This window comes from Plasmodium coatneyi, chromosome 12, assembly GCF_001680005.1.
Source record: "Plasmodium coatneyi strain Hackeri chromosome 12, complete sequence".
Taxonomy (NCBI): domain Eukaryota; phylum Apicomplexa; class Aconoidasida; order Haemosporida; family Plasmodiidae; genus Plasmodium; species Plasmodium coatneyi.
The window spans coordinates 2,393,891-2,414,343 of NC_033567.1; the positions used below are offsets into that span (position 1 = coordinate 2,393,891).

General features: G+C 42.1%; 7 protein-coding genes across 7 annotated transcripts; 5 read left to right on the plus strand and 2 right to left on the minus strand.

Moving 5' to 3' along the window:
• Positions 1 to 447: 447 nt before the first annotated feature.
• On the plus strand, positions 448 to 4,365 carry PCOAH_00041860 (Uncharacterized protein; the record flags this gene model as incomplete). Its single annotated transcript, XM_020060973.1, has 1 exon — positions 448 to 4,365. One exon carries the CDS (start codon positions 448 to 450, stop codon positions 4,363 to 4,365), a length of 3,918 nt encoding a protein of 1,305 aa, XP_019916079.1.
• Positions 4,366 to 5,425: 1,060 nt separating this feature from the next.
• Positions 5,426 to 7,744, minus strand: PCOAH_00041870 (Uncharacterized protein; the record flags this gene model as incomplete). The annotated part of the gene is made up of 1 exon (XM_020060974.1): positions 5,426 to 7,744. The coding sequence occupies one exon, from the start codon at positions 7,742 to 7,744 to the stop codon at positions 5,426 to 5,428; it is 2,319 nt and encodes a 772-aa protein (XP_019916835.1).
• Positions 7,745 to 8,941: 1,197 nt separating this feature from the next.
• PCOAH_00041880 (Uncharacterized protein) lies at positions 8,942 to 9,172 on the plus strand (the record flags this gene model as incomplete). The annotated part of the gene is made up of 1 exon (XM_020060975.1): positions 8,942 to 9,172. One exon carries the CDS (start codon positions 8,942 to 8,944, stop codon positions 9,170 to 9,172), a length of 231 nt encoding a protein of 76 aa, XP_019916163.1.
• A 1,272-nt stretch (positions 9,173 to 10,444) lies between these two features.
• PCOAH_00041890 (Uncharacterized protein) lies at positions 10,445 to 15,127 on the plus strand (the record flags this gene model as incomplete). Its single annotated transcript, XM_020060976.1, has 1 exon — positions 10,445 to 15,127. The coding sequence occupies one exon, from the start codon at positions 10,445 to 10,447 to the stop codon at positions 15,125 to 15,127; it is 4,683 nt and encodes a 1,560-aa protein (XP_019916913.1).
• A 385-nt stretch (positions 15,128 to 15,512) lies between these two features.
• PCOAH_00041900 (Uncharacterized protein) lies at positions 15,513 to 17,018 on the minus strand (the record flags this gene model as incomplete). Its single annotated transcript, XM_020060977.1, has 2 exons — positions 15,513 to 15,565; positions 15,677 to 17,018. The coding sequence occupies 2 exons, from the start codon at positions 17,016 to 17,018 to the stop codon at positions 15,513 to 15,515; spliced, it is 1,395 nt and encodes a 464-aa protein (XP_019916744.1).
• Positions 17,019 to 17,585: 567 nt separating this feature from the next.
• PCOAH_00041910 (Uncharacterized protein) lies at positions 17,586 to 18,455 on the plus strand (the record flags this gene model as incomplete). The annotated part of the gene is made up of 4 exons (XM_020060978.1): positions 17,586 to 17,703; positions 17,876 to 17,964; positions 18,232 to 18,330; positions 18,432 to 18,455. 4 exons carry the CDS (start codon positions 17,586 to 17,588, stop codon positions 18,453 to 18,455), a joined length of 330 nt encoding a protein of 109 aa, XP_019917037.1.
• Positions 18,456 to 18,777: 322 nt separating this feature from the next.
• Positions 18,778 to 19,882, plus strand: PCOAH_00041920 (Uncharacterized protein; the record flags this gene model as incomplete). Its single annotated transcript, XM_020060979.1, has 2 exons — positions 18,778 to 19,421; positions 19,715 to 19,882. 2 exons carry the CDS (start codon positions 19,100 to 19,102, stop codon positions 19,855 to 19,857), a joined length of 465 nt encoding a protein of 154 aa, XP_019916158.1.
• Between the last annotated feature and the right edge of the window lie 571 nt (positions 19,883 to 20,453).

Below are 20,453 nucleotides of genomic sequence, written 5' to 3' on the forward strand. Positions count from 1 at the left end.
ATATTTCATCATTTGAAAGTTACTTCACAAATATATATTTGGCAAACGATTTAAAAAGAACATTATTAAGAAAAGTGATGCAACCGGAAGAATCACTTAAAAGATATGTATCTATTTGTTTGTCACGCACATAAGTATAAATTTAATCTACTCTCATGTGAGAAATGCTTTTCAGTTTTAATCTTGTTTCATTTGCAACTCGTGCACACATAGGTACACACGAGTGTCTACGTATTTGTACCTCCTTATTTTTTGATGTCTTTTTTTTTACCTTAAATTTGCACCATCTTTTTAACCATTTTTTACCCAAACCGCAAACAAAATAATTAACAAACCTTCAAGGCCATATTTAACGGCTTTCACACCCTTGAGGGAAAAATAAAAGCATACATTTTTTTCCTACAAAATTAACACCCGTTTTGACAAGCTTTCCCACTAGTCGCTACAATGGAGAAAAGCTTCGTAGCAATTTTTGCCTGCCTCCTGATCTTTAACGCTGCGCACTCCTTAACTCTAAGCAGCGTGAATGAACATTTTTGTGACCATTTGACAGGGGATAATAATGGCGAAAATGGCAATTTAAATTTAATGGAAAATAATCTTCCTCACAGAATTAAACGGAGGTATAACAACAATTTAAGCAATGAATCAGATAATGCAATGCAACCCGGTGAAATGCGCAGAGACAATTCTGTGTATTTAGATTTCACAAATCATAATGCACATTTAGAAGGAGATTCTCCACACGCTGCTACTTCAGTTGGAAATGGCAGAAGTACACCACCTAGCACGGAAAAAAAAGCTGTAGATGATAACACCCCTCAGGGGGCAAAACCGCAACGTAAGTACAGCACTTGGATTACAAAAAGTGAACAACAACAAAATGCACGTTCTGTTGGAAGTAAAAATGATGTTGAAAGGAACGGCACTGAGAGGGGATTATCTGGAAAAGATGCCACACAGGGCAAGGTTCAACAAACCAATCTTGAAGACGACGTAGTTGAAGGAGCTGATGAAGGCGATGATTTCCCAAACACGGATGGTGACTTAAATAATGGCTCCATCGACGATTTGTTTGACGGTGACTACACGTCCGACAATTTGTTCGGCGGCGATGATGATTTAGATAGCGATTCCGCCGATGATTTGTCCAGCGGTGAGGGGGATAACTTGATGGACGCTTTTGACGACAATTTGCTAAGCGAGAACAGTAGCGGCGGTTTGGTGGATGCCGTCCTAGGTGACCTCGACCGTGGTTCAGTCGATAATTTATTCAACGATGAGGGAGACAGTTTGATGGATCCTACCCAAGGCGATCTTGATGATAGCACCATCGACCATTTGTTTACCGATGACGTCGATATGGATAGGGGCGATGATTTATTTACGGATGGTCACTACCGGTCAGATAATAGCAGAGATGCTTCACTTAGCGGCGCTGAGATAGATTCTTTAACTGATGGGGGAAACGTGTTAGGCAGTATTCAGGATGATCTACCACCCCCTGATAATCCATTGGATAATGTGCGTTCTACGTATAATAGCGGTAGCAGCAGCTTGAATACAAGTGGCACAAATAATTCCATAAGTAACGGCTTATTGAATACAGCGGTGGACACGAACTCGTACAAAGAGTTAGACGGAAGTAGCCATGTTGATGTAGCTAAAGCGATCAATTATAGCAACAAGAAAGGATACAGTTCTGTAAACAACAAAAGGGACGTCTTCATTGATAATCCGAATTCATCTGACAAAATGGGGGAAAGTACCAAATCTGATAATAAGGGGGATGTCCAGGCTAAGGGCAAAAGCGATGTAGTCATGATGAAGTCACCAATCTCTAGTAGCAAGGAGGGAAGTTTGGAGAAAACGAACAAGGATAATATGCTGGACTCCAACCAGATAAGCGGTTCCACCGCCACAGTGGATTCAAAGGTGGGGAATAATTTAGCAGGCGCTTCAAGCGGTAGCAATGAAGGAAATGCCCTAAGAAAACCCGCTGCTAAGAAATCGGCAAATAGTGTCCAAGCCGACCCTAATGATGCGTTGAGCATGAAGAGTACGGCGAATCCCGCGGATAGCAGCGGACAGAACGACAAGAAGGACGTCGTCAAAAAAGGGAGTATCAAAGATGCACTAAGCAAGAGCGATGAGGAAAAGCCAAAGGAGGAGAAAAAGGCAGAGAAGGTAGAGAAGTCGGAGAAGAAGCCTGATAAGAAAGACGAAAAGAAGACAGAAAAGAAGGACGACAAAAAGGAGGATAAAAAGGAAGAGAAAAAGGAAGATAAAAAGACAGAAAAGAAAGAGGAAGAGAAGAAGGTAGAAAAGAAGGAGGATAAAAAGGAAGAAAACAAGAAGGAGGATAAGAAGGTAGAAAAGAAGGTAGAAAAGAAAGAAGAAAAGAAAGGGGACAACAAAGCAGACAAAAAGGACGATAAGAAGGACGACAAAAAGGACATCGTTAAAAAGGACGCTGTTAAAGTGGACACCGTCAAAAAGGACACCATTAAAAAGGACGCTGTTAAAGAAGACACCGCCAAAAAGGACACCATTAAAAAGGACGCTGTTAAAGAAGACACCGCCAAAAAGGACACCATTAAAAAGGACGCTGTTAAAGAAGACACCGTCAAAAAGGACGACAAAAAGGAGAGTGTCAAGGGTACATTAGAGAAACACGACAAAAACAACCACAAGGAAGAACCCACTTCTAATAAACATCCAAATAATAGCCAAAGTGGCACTGATGATACACTGAATAGTAACCGAAAGAATGATGCAAAGGAAAGGCCTGGAGTTGAAAAGGAATCGACTCCCCAGGAAAAGGTAACTACTAGCAGTGAGCATAGTAAACAGGGCACATCCAAGAGCACGGAGAAAAAACATTCGGAGGAGAAGGTGCACACTAAGGTTGCAGCAACAAGCGCTGGTAGCAATGGCAGTAACAACAGCAACAGCACCGGCAGCAATAGCGGTGGTGTCCAAATGGATAAGGGGAAGAAAACTGACGCAGAAGGAAAGGACATTCCCAGCAGCGTTAATGATTCAAAAGGAACGGAAAAAAATACAGTGAAAAGTAAGGACGAGCCTAAAGGCGAAGGGAACTCAACACCCACCGTCGAAAGGAGTGGTACCAGCGGGGGCGTCACTACTAAGGAGGGACCCCCATCAGACAGCGTTAATAAAAGCGGTAACAAAAGAGAGGAAAACGCGAAGGAAGGAAACAGTTCTGCAGATGCATCAAGCACTGTACCCAATAGCGGCAGTGCACTTATCAGCGACCGTGGGGACATCTCTGAGGAACCCCCAAAGGAGAATAGGGCCCTGCCGAACCCCATCGGTGAAACCATAAACATAAAAATAATATCTAACCCTAACTATGAAGTAAATAAAAAGGAGGGGAAGGAAAAGAAGAAAAGTCATACTCATCGCAAAGGTAAGGGGAAAAAGAATCGACGTTCATCCAAAAGGAGGAGTGGGAGAAGATACAAAGTAGACAAGGAGGAAAGCCAGAGGGATGACTTAAGCAGCAGTAGAAATTTAGGAAATGGGGAATGGAGTGAAGATTCGGAAGAGGGACGAAGTGGTGTGGATACTAATGTGGACGTCCATCTTGGCAACGGTGAGGAGCAGAGTGTTAAAGTCGCTTCACCTGAAGGGGATGCACACAGTCGAAGTGAAAGCCCATCGGAGCTGTCCGTCTCAATAGAATTGCCCCGAGGATCAAGTGAAGTCAAAAAGGCAGAAGCTGTTATGATCCCAGAGGGGGAAAATGCGCAGGAGGGAAATGAACTAAGCCTTCTCCAGATGAACGCTGAAGAGGGTGACCTTGCCGACGAATCAAGCGATAATACCAGCGAACCGAATGATGACCCCCAAGATGAACTCATGTTAGAAAAAGTGAGGGAAGATAAAAACCTAGAACGTTTCGGAGACGAAGAAACGGTCGAAGATATAGCATCCATAGAGCACCCCCTAATTAGGAAGAAAAAAAATATAGTAAAAAATTCACGTAAGGTATATAATTTAAATTTGTATAACTGTACTTTCATAGACGACTGGGACTTGAATCATGAGTACATGGATGAAGAGGGTTCGCTAGTTAAGTTAAGTGGATATGTTTTTCAAAACATGGTGAATTCAGATTTAATGCCGACGGCAAATATAACCGACTGGAAGTTAAAAGGATCGTGCGATTACGATAAGTATGTGTGTGGCGCTTTGGGCTACATGAATAACGTGTACAGTAAGGGTGAACGGGTTATCTTTGAAGGTCGAGTTTATGAGGCCACCAGTGATGCGTATGGCACTCCGAGGGAGATGGAAAATGTGTGGGTGGAGAAGACGGATGACTGTTACGATTTTTAGGACGGCATGGATTATAAGGTGGACAACGGGTTAGAAGGGAAAAAATACCAACTGGAGAGGGGAGGCATTCTTCATAACGCACGCATTAACCTGTTGTAGCTGCGGTTGCGTACTTTGATTCTGGCACGTTTTCCCTCGATATACACGCCTTTAACTACCTCCTGGGCGATGAGAGGATAGGTGTGTGCAATTCACGATGTCGCTCCATTTAGCCACTTTGCAAATGACAGCACGAGGTTCTGCGCCCATGGTCTGAGCCATAAGGGTGCACCGCAGTCTGTATTCATCTTCTAACAGTGCATATGTAAGTATGCCCATTTTTACCGACCCACGTACAGTGTGGTGCAAAACTGATTAGCCGAAGTGAGCTTCGCGCAACTGCACAATTCCGTTGTAGCATTTTTTACCATACATTACGGAGCGGTTGTACACAAGGAGAAATGGTACACGTAAGGACAATTAGATCCTTCAACGATGAACCCTTCCATCACGAGGTAAAGCTTTTCCGTGTGTATTGCCAGGTAAAGTTGGCTACACGATAGGGTTAGGGGGGATGTGCCTTTGTGCCTTTCCCCAGAGCAGCGCTTTTTTTTTTTTGTTCCTCCCCACATTTAGCTATGATTACAAAGTATGCATAGAAATTTCCACAGCGTAGGAATTCCTCTTGTGCTTTACTGATCGCACAAATTGAGGGCTGACATGCTCAAGTTTAACCCCTCGAGGAAGTCACATGCTTCCAGGAGGGCCTTTCCTTTAAAGCACAAAAAAGAGTAGAAGTCTTTAATTCACACTGCATGGTTAGGAAAAATGACATATTGGCACGAATTAGGGAAGAAAAACAAACACACAGATCTTTGTGTGTATTCGAATTGGGACAAAGTGTTATAGGGGGTGAATAAACGAATTCATAACTTCGAATCAGATATGTGATCATCCGGTTGGAGATGTGACAACTTATCATCTGTTTGGTCTTTTCGAAAGGGTGCACACAGACATGCCTCTACAAAGATAATAATTTGACATTACACCACACATATGAACCGTGTTTTTTTTGGCACAATCATATGGACGTCACTTTAGAGTGCGAAAAGATGTCCAAGAAAAGTGGGTCATTCTTAATCTGACTAAAAGTCCCAATGGAACATATCCTGCCTTGATCGACGACAATTATTTTATCCATCTGGTGCAAAATATTCACCGAGTGGGTGACGTAGATAATTGTCTTATTAGGTATTAACGTATTAATTAGGTTGTATACTTTTTCTACATTGGACTCATCTAAAAAGGAAGTGATTTCATCGAAGACATAAATTGGGGCGTCTTTTATTAAAGACCGGATGATGGATATTCTTTGTCTCTGCCCCGATGACATGGAACTGTTTTGTACACTTGTGTGGATATGTTCTGGTAGGGAGTGAATAAACTGGGTCAAATCTAGCTGTTCGCACAGTGCATTTATTGTTTCGTTTATGAGGCTTAATTTTTCTTGCCCGTATTCCTGCAAAAGTGTATAATTGTTTTGGCCCTTCAGGTGGGCTGTATCACTGCTTGGAGTTATTTTTCCTTCACCTAGGCGTGTGTTTGGAGCTTCGTCTGGCTTTTCATTTGGTATGCCTTCTCCTTCCTTCTTGCTAGTCGACTCATCTACTCCCATGGGGATAACCTTTGGCAACTCCCGCTTGCCCTCAATATTTACCGGTAACAGGGCGTAGACTAAATTTTCGTACAGAGACCTATTCAGCACACAGCAGTCCTGCTCACTAACCGATATGACGCATTTTTTAAAATACGTTTTGTTTAAATTTTTTAAGTCACACTTGTCAATGTATATGTTTCCCTGGTAGTCATACTCCGTGGTGAGGAGCTTCCACAGGGTGGACTTTCCCGACCCGCTTTTCCCTACAATGGCTACCTTTTCCCTTTCCTTTATTTCAAAGTTTATATTTTTTAGGACATCCTTTTTCTTGCTGGGATCGAATGCATTGTAGGAAAAGTGGACGTTCTCAAATTTGAGGCTTCCGCGGAGGTTTCTTGGACATGGGTCACAAACTACAGGGGAACCACCTTCGCTATTCACATCAGCAGTGGTGTGGGGTGTCCTTTCATCCGGTTCAGCATTCCTCACCGGAGTGAAATCCACAATTTCGTAAATCTTCTGCAAACTTAGCTGGAGAACACCGATATCCTTTTTCAATTTTAGCATGCCAACAATGCCTAACCCTAACATGCTGGAGAAGGCAATGAAGGAAACGAGCTGTCCATGGGTGATATGTTTCTTATTCAGTTCGCTTCTTCCAAAGCAAAGGATAGAGCAGATAACAATATTGGTTCCTATATTGAGGAAGGAATAAAATAGGGATTCCCAATTTGTGTACCTCTCATTTAGTCTGTTCATGTATTTTAGGTTTTTACAAAAAAAGCTATTTTCATAATAATCATTTCCAAAAAATGAAATGACATTTTTTTTTTGTAAAATGTCTGACAATCTAGCCATTTGTTTTTCTTCACAGGTGGACGTCTTCATTTTAATACTTTTCAATTTTCTCAAAATGAGAAGGATCAAAAATCCGTAAGTAGGAACAACGAAGACACACAGTTTGGTCAGGTAAGGAGATATGCATATCATGGATATACTTCCCCCGACGATGGAGTTACCATAACGCATCATCTGCGTGATGGACGTGATCAACTGCTTGGCGGAAAATTTTATTTCGTTAAAAATAAGGTTGATGAGATAGTCTGGCGATTTATGCGATTTGAACTTTTCACTGTTTTGTGTAATGATCGTTTTGTGCACTCGTTTTTTCAGTCGGTTCTCTACCTTCTTAATGCACTTGTTTGTGAAGTATATTCTAAAGTAGGACGCCACGCCTCCGCAGAGGAAGTACGGTAGGAAGCACAAAACGGCATTCGCGCCTCTGTCTGGGGTGCCTGGAAAAAATTTGTTTAAAATTTTGGTCCTCTGTAGGAGAGTCATCAGGAAGTTGCACTTGGAGGGCGCCACAATGCTTCCACCTGCATTAACGCCATTAACGCTATTTACCCCGCTAAGTGGGGTTACACCCCCGTTTGACAGATTTACCGTCTCGACACACTCCCCCATAATCTTCGGGTAATTCAAGTTCGTATACGCATTGATGGCTAAAAATGCAAAGGCGATGACGAGCAGCGTCTTTTCCCCTTTCGTCATGTCGGTTATAGCCCTTAGAAGGAAATTATTTTTTCCTTTTTTCGATGCACCTTCTTCTGCTCCTCCATCTTTAGGTTTATTATTGACGGAGCTGTCTTCCCCATGAATTGAAAACACCGCGTAGATGCTATTCAGGATTTTTCCGAGCGTCCCCTGGGCATCTTTGCCCTTCCGCAGCGCGTTCCCCATGTTGCACGTATAGCTGCAGCTACGGTTGCTAAGGGTGCGTGGAAAATTTGAAGCCACTCCACCTACTTTGCTACTTCATCTGCCGTTTCTTCAGATGATCCACGTGTGCAGTGCCACCCCGTCGACACACAAACTTGTCGAACAGGATATTTAACCAAAAGATGGAACTACTTATTCACATGACAACTAACCATGCAGCCGTGTATACCTTTTCATGTAGAACACTTTTTGAGGCAAAACTACAAACGGGGAGAGTAACCATATCAGGGTGGAAATTAAACAGTCCCAAGAAAATACACCTGATGTAACACTGATGTGGGGGGGAAGCATACACAAAAAAAAAAAGAAAAAAAAATTGTACACAAATGGGTGACACAGCAATTTGGTAGAAAAACAAACAAAAAAACAAAACAAAAAAATTCGAAACGAAGAAATGTGAAGGGGGGAACGGGTCAACTGCGTAGGCACATTTTTCTCAGCGCGCTTGTAATAGCGCAACTTTTTTTTTTTAAAAAAAAAAAACGGAGTTTTCGAAAAAAAAAATCTTCCACTTGGAGAGGGACATAATTCGTCCACACAGAGTGTAAAGTATATGCCCTTATCCACTAAGTCAGAATTATGATAATTTTTAAAACTACCTTGGGGGAAGAATTCACATTTTTTTTTTTTTTTTTTTTACACTTCTTCGAAACATTCCGCGCTTCTTTTCCGCAGTAACAATTTTCCCCTTTTACATCCCCCCCGCTTGGAGTGATGCTATTAGTGAAAATTTAAGCAGGTCAGTGGATCCACAAATATGCCCTTAGCGCATGTTTTGACCTGCCCTAATTTAATGATAAAACAGAGGAATATCACCCATGTGCGTGTGTTTAATTTTCCCACTTGCAGCGATGACCATTTGTTTGACTCCCCCCCCAATAATAGAAGATCCCTTACCACGGTCTTCACTTCCAACTTGAGTGATGCACGAAAATAGGAAGGTGTGAACAATCCCGTTGCTTTCATTTTTAAGCGCCCGTTAAGTGTGCAGACGGAGTTATACCTCTCTAGCAGAAGGGAAAGAATCGCAGTTAGACCGCATTGTCCACGCGTATAGGGAGTTTAATGCATTGAAACACACTCACACGGTAAAAGATCCACCTCTGGTAATAACCTCGTTGACAGTCACCTGACCCGTCCACCGCACACTCGCGCAGAATGGCAGAGAAGGAAGCGAAAAAGGAAGCCATCGAAATAATTTACGAAATTTCAAATATCCTAAACGTAAATCTGGACAAAGAGACGATCGTCATTTTGATACAGTTATGTGAATATGGAGTGAGCCCAAAGGTGCTCTCGCACATAATTATTCAGCTGAAGAAGGAAAAGCAAAAGTTCCTTCAGAATTTAAGCAACAACATGGGAAACCTCAAGCAGGGCAATGCATAGCCTCATCCCCCTGGCGCGTTAACAGGTGGCCATTCTTACACGTCTTTGTGTAGGGTAACCCCTGAGGCAAGCACTCAAGGGATACACGCTCAGCCGAAGGCTGCCGATACACGAAGGAGATGTGAAGGACAAGCGGTGGTGATACTGCCAACCTGTGTAGTCTCGATTTTTTTTTAAAACATTAACTTGAGCAAAGTTTTGCTGCCTCTTGGGAGAAGGACGCACATTTCTCCGCATTACCATTATAATTTTTTTTTGTGTAATTTTTTTGGCCAATTCTGGCACGAACTTCTTGCTATTCCTTTTTCATATGCGAATGTGAATACTAACAGTCCTTATAAAGGAGGAGAAAAGACGAACGGTGAGAATTGGCCACCGCGAAATGGCAACTCGCAAAGGTCACCAAAGGGGGAAGGGGAAAAGTTCGCACGTTGCGAATATTTTTTGTGAAGGTATTTCGTAAATGTGCCTTGCAAATACACTTCGTTTCATTCTGCTTTTGTATGCTTTATTTTTTTTCCTCCATGTTCATTGCCCTTCCTTCAAAAAAAAAACCAAATGCATCCCCGCGTGTACAACTCGCACGCCAAGGGGACCATGTGCATGCTGCTCTGTGTCCATACATACACATGCAGTGCAACAGCAAAGTAACAAAATGGCGACGAAGAAAGGAAGCAAAAGGGAACAAATCGAACGAAGCAGAACGATTTTCCCGTCACCTTCAGCCATGCCGCGCACGCAAAGTGTATGAAGTATTTCCCGCAGAATATCCCCCCACTTGCAATTGGGAAAATCGGGAAAAAAAAAAAAAAAAGTGGGCAAACGGGTGAGCAATTAAGCGCCCGGAGAAATACCAAACGGAGAAGCACTTTCCCCTTTTTACACGCAAGCGGGACAGACTTTGTCCTAAATTGGTGAGAAATGCGGCATGCACGTGTGCCAACTGCAGACTTTTTTTTTTTTTTTTTTTTTTTTTTGTTCTGGGGTGGAGAATATTTCCTTGTTCTGGTTACACCTTCGACAAGAAAGAAGGAAAAAAAAAAAACAAAACGAAATGACAAAAATGAGTACCTAGAAAGGATAGTTTTATTCCTTTTCCCCCGCGTTTTGCATCCTCCGTTTTGTATTCCCCTTTTTTTTTGTATCCCCCGTTTTGAATTCTCCGTTTTGCCTACTTGTTTTGAATTTTTTTTTTTTTTTCATCATTTTCGCGAACTAGACCGCCTAGCGGAAGGATTCATCCAAAGTGTCACCCCCGCATCGCAACGCGGAATGGAGAACTACGAGTCGCCGTCCGAAGTTTTAAAAAAAAAGGACAAAATCGAGTCAGCAGACAAGGGAAAGGAGAAAAAAGACAAACTCAAATTTATCGACATATTTAACGACAGCAATGACGCAGAGCAGAGTGATAACAAAGTTGAAAACTTTTTAAAAAAAAAAAAAATAATTGAAAGTAAAAGGAAGGCAAAGAATAAAAGCGGCGTGTATCTTTTGGAAGGCGCCCCAAATGTGTACGCCACAGATTTGGTGACCTCCAGTGTGGCCAACTCAGGAAACCCAGACGGGGAGAACAACATCCCTGAGGCGAACACCATCCAACGAAGCAGAAGTCTGCTGAATAATTTAAATATATTTTCCAACGAGGGAGAGCACAACCATGCCTATCTGGTTAACGAGATTTACCGGCTGAAGGCCGAAGTGGAAGAAGAGAAACAAAAAGGGTGCCGGACAAATGAGGAGGCAAAACTGCTGAAGGAAAAAAACGACGTGCTCAGTAAGAGCATCAGCGATATGAAGAACGAAATGGAAAAACTCCAAAATATTTACGACGAGGAAATTGTAAAAATAAAGGAGTCATACGAGAGGCGCCTTCTAGTTTTTCAGGCCGAACTGGAGGAAAAGGAAAATTACTTTAAGAAGCAAAAAGAGGCCCACAGGGAGGAATTCGAGTCACAACTGGAGGAGTACAAGAGTCTGTACCAAAATGAGAAAAAGAAAAGTCAAGACAGGGAGAGACTAATCGAGGAGGCTGCCGCCGAACGGGAGAGACTCACAAAAGAAGCTGCCTCCGAACGGGAGAAACTTTCCAAAGAGGGCGCCGCCCAAATAGAAGAGCTCCAAAACCGTGTAGCCCAAATGACCGAACGGGAAAAAGACCTATCACAATGCCTGAATGAAGAAAAGGAAAAAAATGAAAAAATCAAAACGGAAGCAGAAAAATACAAACAGCAAGTTCTCAGCCTGAACGAAATAATTAACAAAAAAAATGAAAACATAAAAAATATGGTAAATGATATTCTTCTGGTGAAAAATGTATATGACGAGCTAGCCAAAGAGAAGGAACTGAACGAATTAGGAAAAAAAAAACTAGCCAAAAAAATTGAAACGTATGAAAAGGATTTTCATTATTTAAAAAAAAACATGGAAGGATATAGACTAAACAATGATAAACTGAGGAAAGGCAACCAGGAACTGAATGAACAAGTGAGGAAAATGGAATGCCAGATTCGTAGTCTTCAGAATGAGAATGAATTTTTAAAAAAGGAAAATCTTCTTTTTAACAAAAAATTTTTGAATGTAAAAAAGGGGAAAAAGATAGGACAGTTGGACTACTTCTCCGAATCGACGGATATCAAGGATGAGGTGCCTAGTGCGGACAGTAGTCTGGAGGGAAACAACACGTTAGGATCTCACACAGACGAGGTGCAGGAGAAGGAAGTGATGCTAATGGGACAAACGAACGAGATAGCCAAAGTGAAAGATGCAAGTGGAGGAAACAGCACTGACGGGGACAAGTGCACCAAGCGGAAGAAGAAAAAAAAGAAAAAAAATATTATAAAGAAGAAAAAAAAAAATTTTGCAAAAGTTGTAAAAAGGGAAGAGAAAGGGGCAGGTAGCCATGATAGAAGCGATGTTGGCATGGATGGTGACAGTGATGATTGCGGGGAAGGCTCCTCCTCCACCGGGGAGGACCGCCCCGCAGAACCAACGTCCGCACTGAGCGTGCTAACAACCCGTCGAGGAAAACGAAAAGACGCCGCCGAGCAGAAAAGGGGAAGCATCTGTGGAGACCCCCGAGAAGAAAACGAATCAGACGAAACGGGCGCAACGAGCGAATCAGACAGAGCAGACAAATCGGACAAATCAGACGAAGGAGGTGAAGGCCACCTCAGCACGCTAAGCCGAACAGGCAGCAAACCCAACTGTGCATGCCAGTCAAAAAAGGAAGTGCAACTGCCCCATGTGGGGCGTAGCGTAGGCAATTTAGTAAGCGCAAAAAAAGTGAATAGAAATACCATCGGACAAAATTACGAAGAGGTTGGAAATGCAGAACGATTCGATCTGATCTCTAAATTTTTGGAGAACGGTACAAAAGATGAAAAGAAAAAAAAAAAAAAAGAAGGAAAAAAAGAAAAAGAAAGAGAAAAAAGAAAGTGCGATTATAGTAAGACAAATTTTAGTGCCACCAGTTTGGGAAGCTCCAACATGTTCAAAAAAGAGCTAAGCAGCAACAGATATCTGTTCGACTTAAATCTTTACAGCTTAAAAAGGTATAATATTTTCAGCCTCAGTAATGGGGTATTCCCCCAAGGGGGTGATAACGACTTGACCAACCTGGTGAGCAAGAAGAAGAGCTGCCCAGCGCGAATGGGCCATTTGGACGAAATGCACAATTTGGATGATGTGCACAATTTTGACATGAGCACAAACAACACTTGGCGCAGCCGAACGGAGGGGTTACCTCGTGCGTTGAGGGATTCCTCCTGCGGCAGAACCAACGACAGGGAAGAGGCAGACTGTTTCGAAGCTGCACCACGCACGAGGATCCTCCAAGGAGGTGGTGCCAACTGTATAAATCACATAAACGATGACATGGAAAAAAACAATACAATCAACTACTTCTTAGCTAACATAAAAAAGGAAAAGAAAAATTCGAACGAAATTGTGATGAAGAGAAGGGAGACTCGTCTGCACAAGCTCCTCAGCAGACGTGACTCCTCTAGCGGATCCTTTCAAATGGGGAAAGATCATTTGGTGCGGAAGTTCCTGGGGGGTGAAGAACCCATCGAATGTGAAAAAAGCAATCACCATGGTAGTGCCCTGCACAGCGGCGGCGTCAGTACCGCTGATGAACTTGACCAACATAGGCACCACATCCAGGAAGATCAGAGGGACATGCAGTCCTACCTCCTAAGCAAGTGCAAAGGAAAAAACAACATTTACGGTCTGTTCATCATAAATGAACGTCTAAAGAGCATCTACAAAAACATAGCGAATAAGAGAAAGTCGATTAGCAACTTTCCAGTGAGTATGCCAAAAATTGAAAGTCAAAAAAAGTTTAGTAGTTCCTTTAATATCCTACAAACAGGAAAGTTTCTTCCCGGGGGGGAGGAAAACATACCCATGGTGTTTCCCCTTGGTTGTAAAAAAAATGCACACGAAATGGTGCCTACTTTTGAGAATAGGGGAGAGTCCAACGGATTGCATTTTGCCACACAAAATGGTCTCATCAAGGGGGAAGTTCCATCGGGCGATGAAACGAAAAAAATGAGTTTCACCTCGGAAAGTAGATTAACAGAAGAGATGCGTAGTGCAGGGAGTTCCTTTGTAGTGTCTGGAGAAGACCCCCTTATAAAGGATGAGGAACAAATTGGAAAAAATGTCCTTTTCGAAAATTCAAAAAATATGAACAGGTTAGGCAAAAAAGGGGAACCCAGTTACACACACGAGGAAAATGATGAGGAGAGTATCTTTTTAAAGAAAAAAAATTACCTCGGAAATGCCCACTCCATTTCGGTTATGTTTGACAAGAATCAGCCACCAACGGGGGGATACTTCTCGTCAAATGAGTCCCATTCGAGAGTAGTAACAAACGGGGGAGAGGAAGACGCGCGTGTAGGGGTTGGTGAAAATCCCCGTTCCATGGGATGGCATCCCTTATACCAGGAGGGCATGGAAAAATGCGTTTCGTTTGTAAACGTGGGCAGTAAAGTGCTTCAGGAGGGAGTGGATAAAGTTGGAAGAGGACCGCAAGGTGAAGGTCTTCCCCTTCGGGAACGTCTGACCCATCACGCGAACGGGTCAGAAGACAACGAATTTGCGAACCACCTCAAAGGGAAGGAAGGCCCACCAAAAGGCAACCCTCGCAAAACAAACAAAAACGAAGAAGCAGTCAGCAACTTGGACTTAAATGATGTATTTAATTCAAATTTTAACAACTTTTTATTGTCCTATAAGAGCAAAAAAAGGGAGTTTGCCACATCTCCCAATTCTGCGTCACCATCCAGAAATCGAATTTTTGAAATTTTAAAAAAAAAAAACTCCCCATATGATCACTCGGATGAGCAAAATTGTACAGACGCCACGAGGGAAGACTCCTACTTCGAAAATTATTTAAACGGTTTGAAGCAGCAGAGGGGTAGGACTCAAGTCGGGGAAGATTCAAGCGGTGTGTACATTCGCCGTTCTGATAGACAGGACGAGCAGAACGGATCCACGGATAAACATACTCAGAGGGGAAGCAACAAATGGGACTGCTTGACTGAAACAGAAAAGTTCATCAAACAGGATTCTCCACAAAATAGTAATATGGTGGATGATCCAAATGTACTTATGCAAAATAATGCCAACTCGGGGATCCTTTTCGGGGGTGGAAGTGACTATCGTGGGGACTCCAACAGAGGCAACATTAGGAAGGAGAGTGAGCGCTTCCTATTCAGCAGTAACTCCGTAATGAACGCTGGGTCGAACTCCATCGGGGGGATGACTTATGAAAATGTTGTGAGGAGCAACATGGAAAATGCACACTTTATCAATTTGGTTAAAAATAAAAGGCAAAAGGATATCCTACTGGGAGGGGAACAAAGCAACTCTTCACTTCGCTTGACCAGTCAAGAATGTAATACTTCAAATAGGAGCAACGAACTGAACTGGAAGAAATCACCACGAGTTTGACTATCACCACACCCCGCGTGGGGGGTCACTTCCAAATAAGTAACGCTGCAAAATGGATGAGTTAATTTTTCGTTTCCATTTTGACGTAATATTTGCCTGAACGTTCAGGCGAAAATTGTCCACTTTTGAACTTTAATTTTTTTTTTTTCCTCTTTTTTTTTTTTTTTTTTTTATTTTTACATTTGTGTACGTACACCATGTGGGTTATTCTTGTTCACCTTGCACACATTCCATTTTTGTCTAATTTGAGTTGCACACATTTGACAAGTTGGCGCATTTTTTAAAAGGATGTTCTTTGGGACTTCTTCCTGGGACTATTTTTTTTTTTTTTTTTTTCAAGACTGCCAATTTTGCAAGAACTTCGCGGATAAGCGGTATGCCTTCATCAGAGGAAAAAGTTGTCCTTGACGATTTGCGAGAAGAACAGGGGGACCAGCGCTGCAACGGGGTAAAAAAGGGATAAAAATGGGGGTGTATATAGAAGGGGTAAAAAGGGCCAATTTATTCAGGTGAACAAAAACCCGGCTGATCAGCCCAACGGCGTGATACCATATTTGCACTTATACAGGGAGGCGGAAAAGGCGAGCGCGTTCAGCTGGTTGAAGAGGAAAGCCGCAACAATGCAGGATCGCTCATCTTCGCGCATGCTCAAATTCTGTGTGACTGCTTTTTGGACCAACAACATGGCATTGATGAGGCAGTTGGAGTACACACTCCTGAAGATGTCCTTGGCAGCAAAAAGGTAATTCATCAGGGTGTACTCCTTTGCATTAATATTATGCAATACGAACGAAAAAAAAAAGGTGTAAATAACAGTATTTTCGAAATATTTCAAATAAATTTTGTTCATAATACTGTTGTAGTTGTTCTTCTTCACACACACGTCGTTATTGTCTATGCAAAATGGAGAATTAATTTTATCAAAATAATTCTGCAGCAACGTGAGGCATTCCTGTTTGTAGTAGTCCTCATTGTTCTTTTTCACAGCGTAGTAAAAATCCCAAACGGACTTTTCTCCATTCTTATTTTCCCCTTTTTGTGAAATTAAAAATTGAATGATGGGTATGTATGAATTTTTTCTCTTCGCTTCATCGTTAACCAATTCGGGATGAGTAGACTCTGCTTCACTTGTATACGCTTCGATAAACTCCTTCTCCTTGGCATATATTTCTGCGACATTTTTTTCATTTTTTACAATTTTGAGGAGTAAGTAGGAAATAATTTCTTCCCTCTGTTGCAGGTTATAAAACAGGTTTGGATTATTCACTATTTCCTGGACATGTTCATACGACATGGACAAATTATGATCGGAATGCTTTATGTAGTAAAATAAAATGGAGGAATAAATTTTCTTCTTCGTGTATTCCAAATTTGCGTCTTCCTGCAATTTTGCAAAAATGTATTTTATGAACTGTGTATGCTCCTCCTTATTTTCCTTTTCAATTTTGATAAAGGCGCTTTTATTTTTGTAAAATAATTCCAATAGCCCTAATAGGGCATTTTCCTTAAAGGAGTAATTTTCATCCTGTACACTTTTTACCAATTTGTGAAAAAATCTGTTTTGCAAATATACGGGCAAATTGTTCAACCCCAATGAGCTCACAAATTCAGTTAAGACAATATGGTCCACAACGCCGATGTCGTTGACGTCGTAGTAGTTCTCATCCCCCTTGGCATAATAATTGGAGAGTGTAAACAGGAAAGTGGTCACATTGATTAAACTAACCCCAAGGAAAATATTTTTAAATTTTACTTTCTTCTCCCCTCGAATAACAGTTTTTATCTTTTCGTAATGATCACTTTTGTCTCTCCTTGGTACAGTCCTTATGTCACTTTTGAAGCGCGAGAAGAGGACCCAACCAGGCTTCCTCTTTCCTATTGCCCTGTTCATTTTATTACCAACTCTTCTCATTTGACGCTCCTCTGTGGGTGTGTCAGCTTGTTACATTTCCCCTGCGTGTCATTGTAGGGGCTTCCATCGCGTTGGTCTCTGCTAGCGAGGACTGCGTGAATAATTCTTCCTCCTACCAGTTGGTTGGTTTGCGCTTGGCGTGTGCTCGCAGCGTACATATTTGTGTGCCCTTTTGTGCGCACTTTTCTGTGCGTATTTTTTGCGAATTCGATTTATTTCAATTTTATGCTCCCCTATTTTGGCCTCCACACCGTCGAAAGCATCCTGCCACACGCTTGCTCTGCACGGTGTATGCCGGGTCACCAACACATCAACGGAGTGCTAAAAAAAAAAAATAGGGACGTGAAAATATTAACCACATACTGATTGGGCCTATGACTAACCATGACAAATTAAGAAGCTTTTCCAAAGTTACACTCTTTGTGCTTAAATTGGGAAACATCACTACCTTGAAAAGAACACCAGCGCATAGGTGAAGGTACGCATAGGCACACGCGCTGCCTATAATCCCCTGTTTGCAAATATCCCCCAAGTGATCTCCAAAGCATGAATACCCTCATGAAGTTTATGTACATCCCCAAAGCTCACTTTAACATTTATAATGAGTATCTGAACGCCTATAGGAAGAAAATCAACCGAATCCCTTTTTACATACGGAGAACGGGTAATTCTATACTCACACAACCGGGTGCATGGTTTTTTGTTCCTTAAGAAGGAGGAACGTACACTCTGCATTGGGAACAGCTATCACCCGATCCCAGCACCTGAGTAACCTAGTCATGTGTAAGAAAGAAAATACTTAACCATGGCAACTCGTCTTTCCAACCCTTTAACAGCATCCGATAATTTGCCCGTTTTTCTCAAGTACAAAAATAATAAGAACCTCGTCGTCACGGTCATTCGGAAGATAAAAGGAAACAAAGAGGTGAGCGCATGAGTTGGTGAACTGGGGTGGCGAATTGAATTCTTTTTTCGGGTGAAGCAGCCCTGCTCTGTGAACCGTTACACTTACACCGTGCTGACGATAACTCCCATTTGAAATAACGCATCACACGTATTATTCGCCACGTGGGGAGTGCTCCTCCGCCAGTCTACATATAACTCTTACCGATTGGATTACCCAATTGACGTGTGAAATTTATGCCTTCCCATCTCTTTTTAATTTGAACACGAACTTCTTCCTCGCTGACAGCTTTTAAAAAGGGAGATCGAGTCCATTTGCAACAGCAACGTTATTGAGAAAACGGACTGCTGGCTAATCAAGGGGAATCATAAGAAGAAAATAAAAGACGTAATGCAAGACTGAACTTTGCGCCATTGCAGCTGTTCTCCGCACAGGTGAACAACCTGCCAACCCATTTTTTCCTCCTTTTTTTTCCTCACTTTTTACAGTATTTTAAATACATTGGCTACTAACTTGGGACGATTTTGCAGAAGAGGACGCGCGGCGTTAAACTGGGCCGACAATTACCAACGCGTTCGCTCATTTTAAAGCAGTTCAGTTCATGTTAGTTCGGCATAATTTAGACTTTTCTTACCAGGGTGGGTACCATTTTGCAATTTACTTCTCCGTTGGGGGAGAAAAAAACTTAAACACACAAATATATACATGTGAAAAAATATATGTAACGTATGTGCAGTTTTTTTTTTTTTTTTTATTTGACCTGTTCATAATTTTTTTCCTTTTTTTTTTTAAAGCACGCAAAATATCAGAAAAGGAATTCCTTTCATTGTGCCCGTGAAAGGTATACACATGCACGTATGCGTAAGGAGAAGAAAACAAAAAAAAACATTAAGGCGAAGCACGAAGGAAAGAAACACTTGTGTTACCGAACGTGTTCACATGTGTATGTGTCAGTCATTCCCGCGCTCGTACGCGCATACTACATGTAAATATATGTAATACAAGCGGTGGTTAACGCACGTTTTACCCTTCAGTTTGTAAATACGCCGCACACTGGAGTTGCCCTCAAATGCGAACGAAGTTGGAACAACACTGAAATGAAATAACCCCCCCACATATACACACAAACACGGGATAGCAGGCAAAACCAGTAAATATGAATATAAACAAAATATTTTTCAGCAAAGTTGGGGAGGTGATGAAAAATGGGAACAGTGGAATGAACATGCAACAAGGAGCAAATCAGTTGCTCAGCGGGAAGAAATTAATATACATTAGTAAACCAACGCATGGAGGTTTTATATACTGGAAATGCAGGGAACTCATACACACAGTAAAAAAGAAAACGAAAAGGTGCGCAAGATACTTGGACATTAATCATGACTTTTCTCGAGCCGCATTAGTAGGTGTGCCCAAAACGAGTTACGACCCCAAGAATAACATTTTCTACATTCAAATGGATAATGAGGAGTGGGCAGGTAAATTTCACAAAAATGGCCCCACCATGTATACTTGCGTGGGGAGTCATATTTCCTCGCAACGACAACATCTGCATGTCTGCTGTGGCAGCCCTAGGGGGAAAACGCTACTATAAATCTGCCAGATAAATTGAGAGAGACATACTATAATACTATAATACTATAATGCGCCGAATTGGTGTAGCGTCCCCTTCTAACTGCGGAGGAGGCCAGCCTCAGCTTCACCCTCTCGTTTCCTCATTTCTATCCACCAAACACACACACATATATATGTACACCCATTTCACCTGCAGGAATTGGCAGCAAAATGATGATGAACATATCGATGAACATTCTGTTTTACCTGCACATATCCTTCTGGATTTATTTCATATACTATCGAATGCTGGTCAACAACAAGAATAATGTGTTTAGCAAGTGGAAGACCGACGGCTGAGCATGGGAACGTCGCCACACGGGGGAGTAAAATGCGTAAGAATTCGACGGAGGGTATGCATATACCTATACCTGTGCGTATCCCCTGTGTGCTCTTTTCATTATCCATCGATTTGACTAATTTTACGTTTTGTTGGATATGCCCTCCACGGTTGTTTACAACGTTTGGTGATGATTCAACCAAAGGGGGAAGGAGGACAACCGTTTAGGTACCCACACCTACGTATGGCACATTGCTAGTACCGTTTGACTGCCCCACTGCCGTGTAGCATTGTGTGCATATTTTTTTTTTTATCGTCAAACGTGAACCGCGCGCCATGGTTAGCATGACGTGAGGCTTTAAAACTTTTTAAATGAACGCTGCTGCAGTTGCTATGTGTATACATATATGTGTCTGCATGCGGGGGATTCCACGCCATGCTGCCACGTTTTGTGGACAATTAAGAACGAGCTCGCCTACCTATTGGAATACTGCTCCAATGGCGTGTGTGTGGCTGGAAAAAGGGGGTTAACTCCCCATACGGTGAGAACTGTTCACCGCTTTGCAATCGCATATCGTAAAATAAAATTTGTTAAGATTTGGAAAAGGGGCCACTT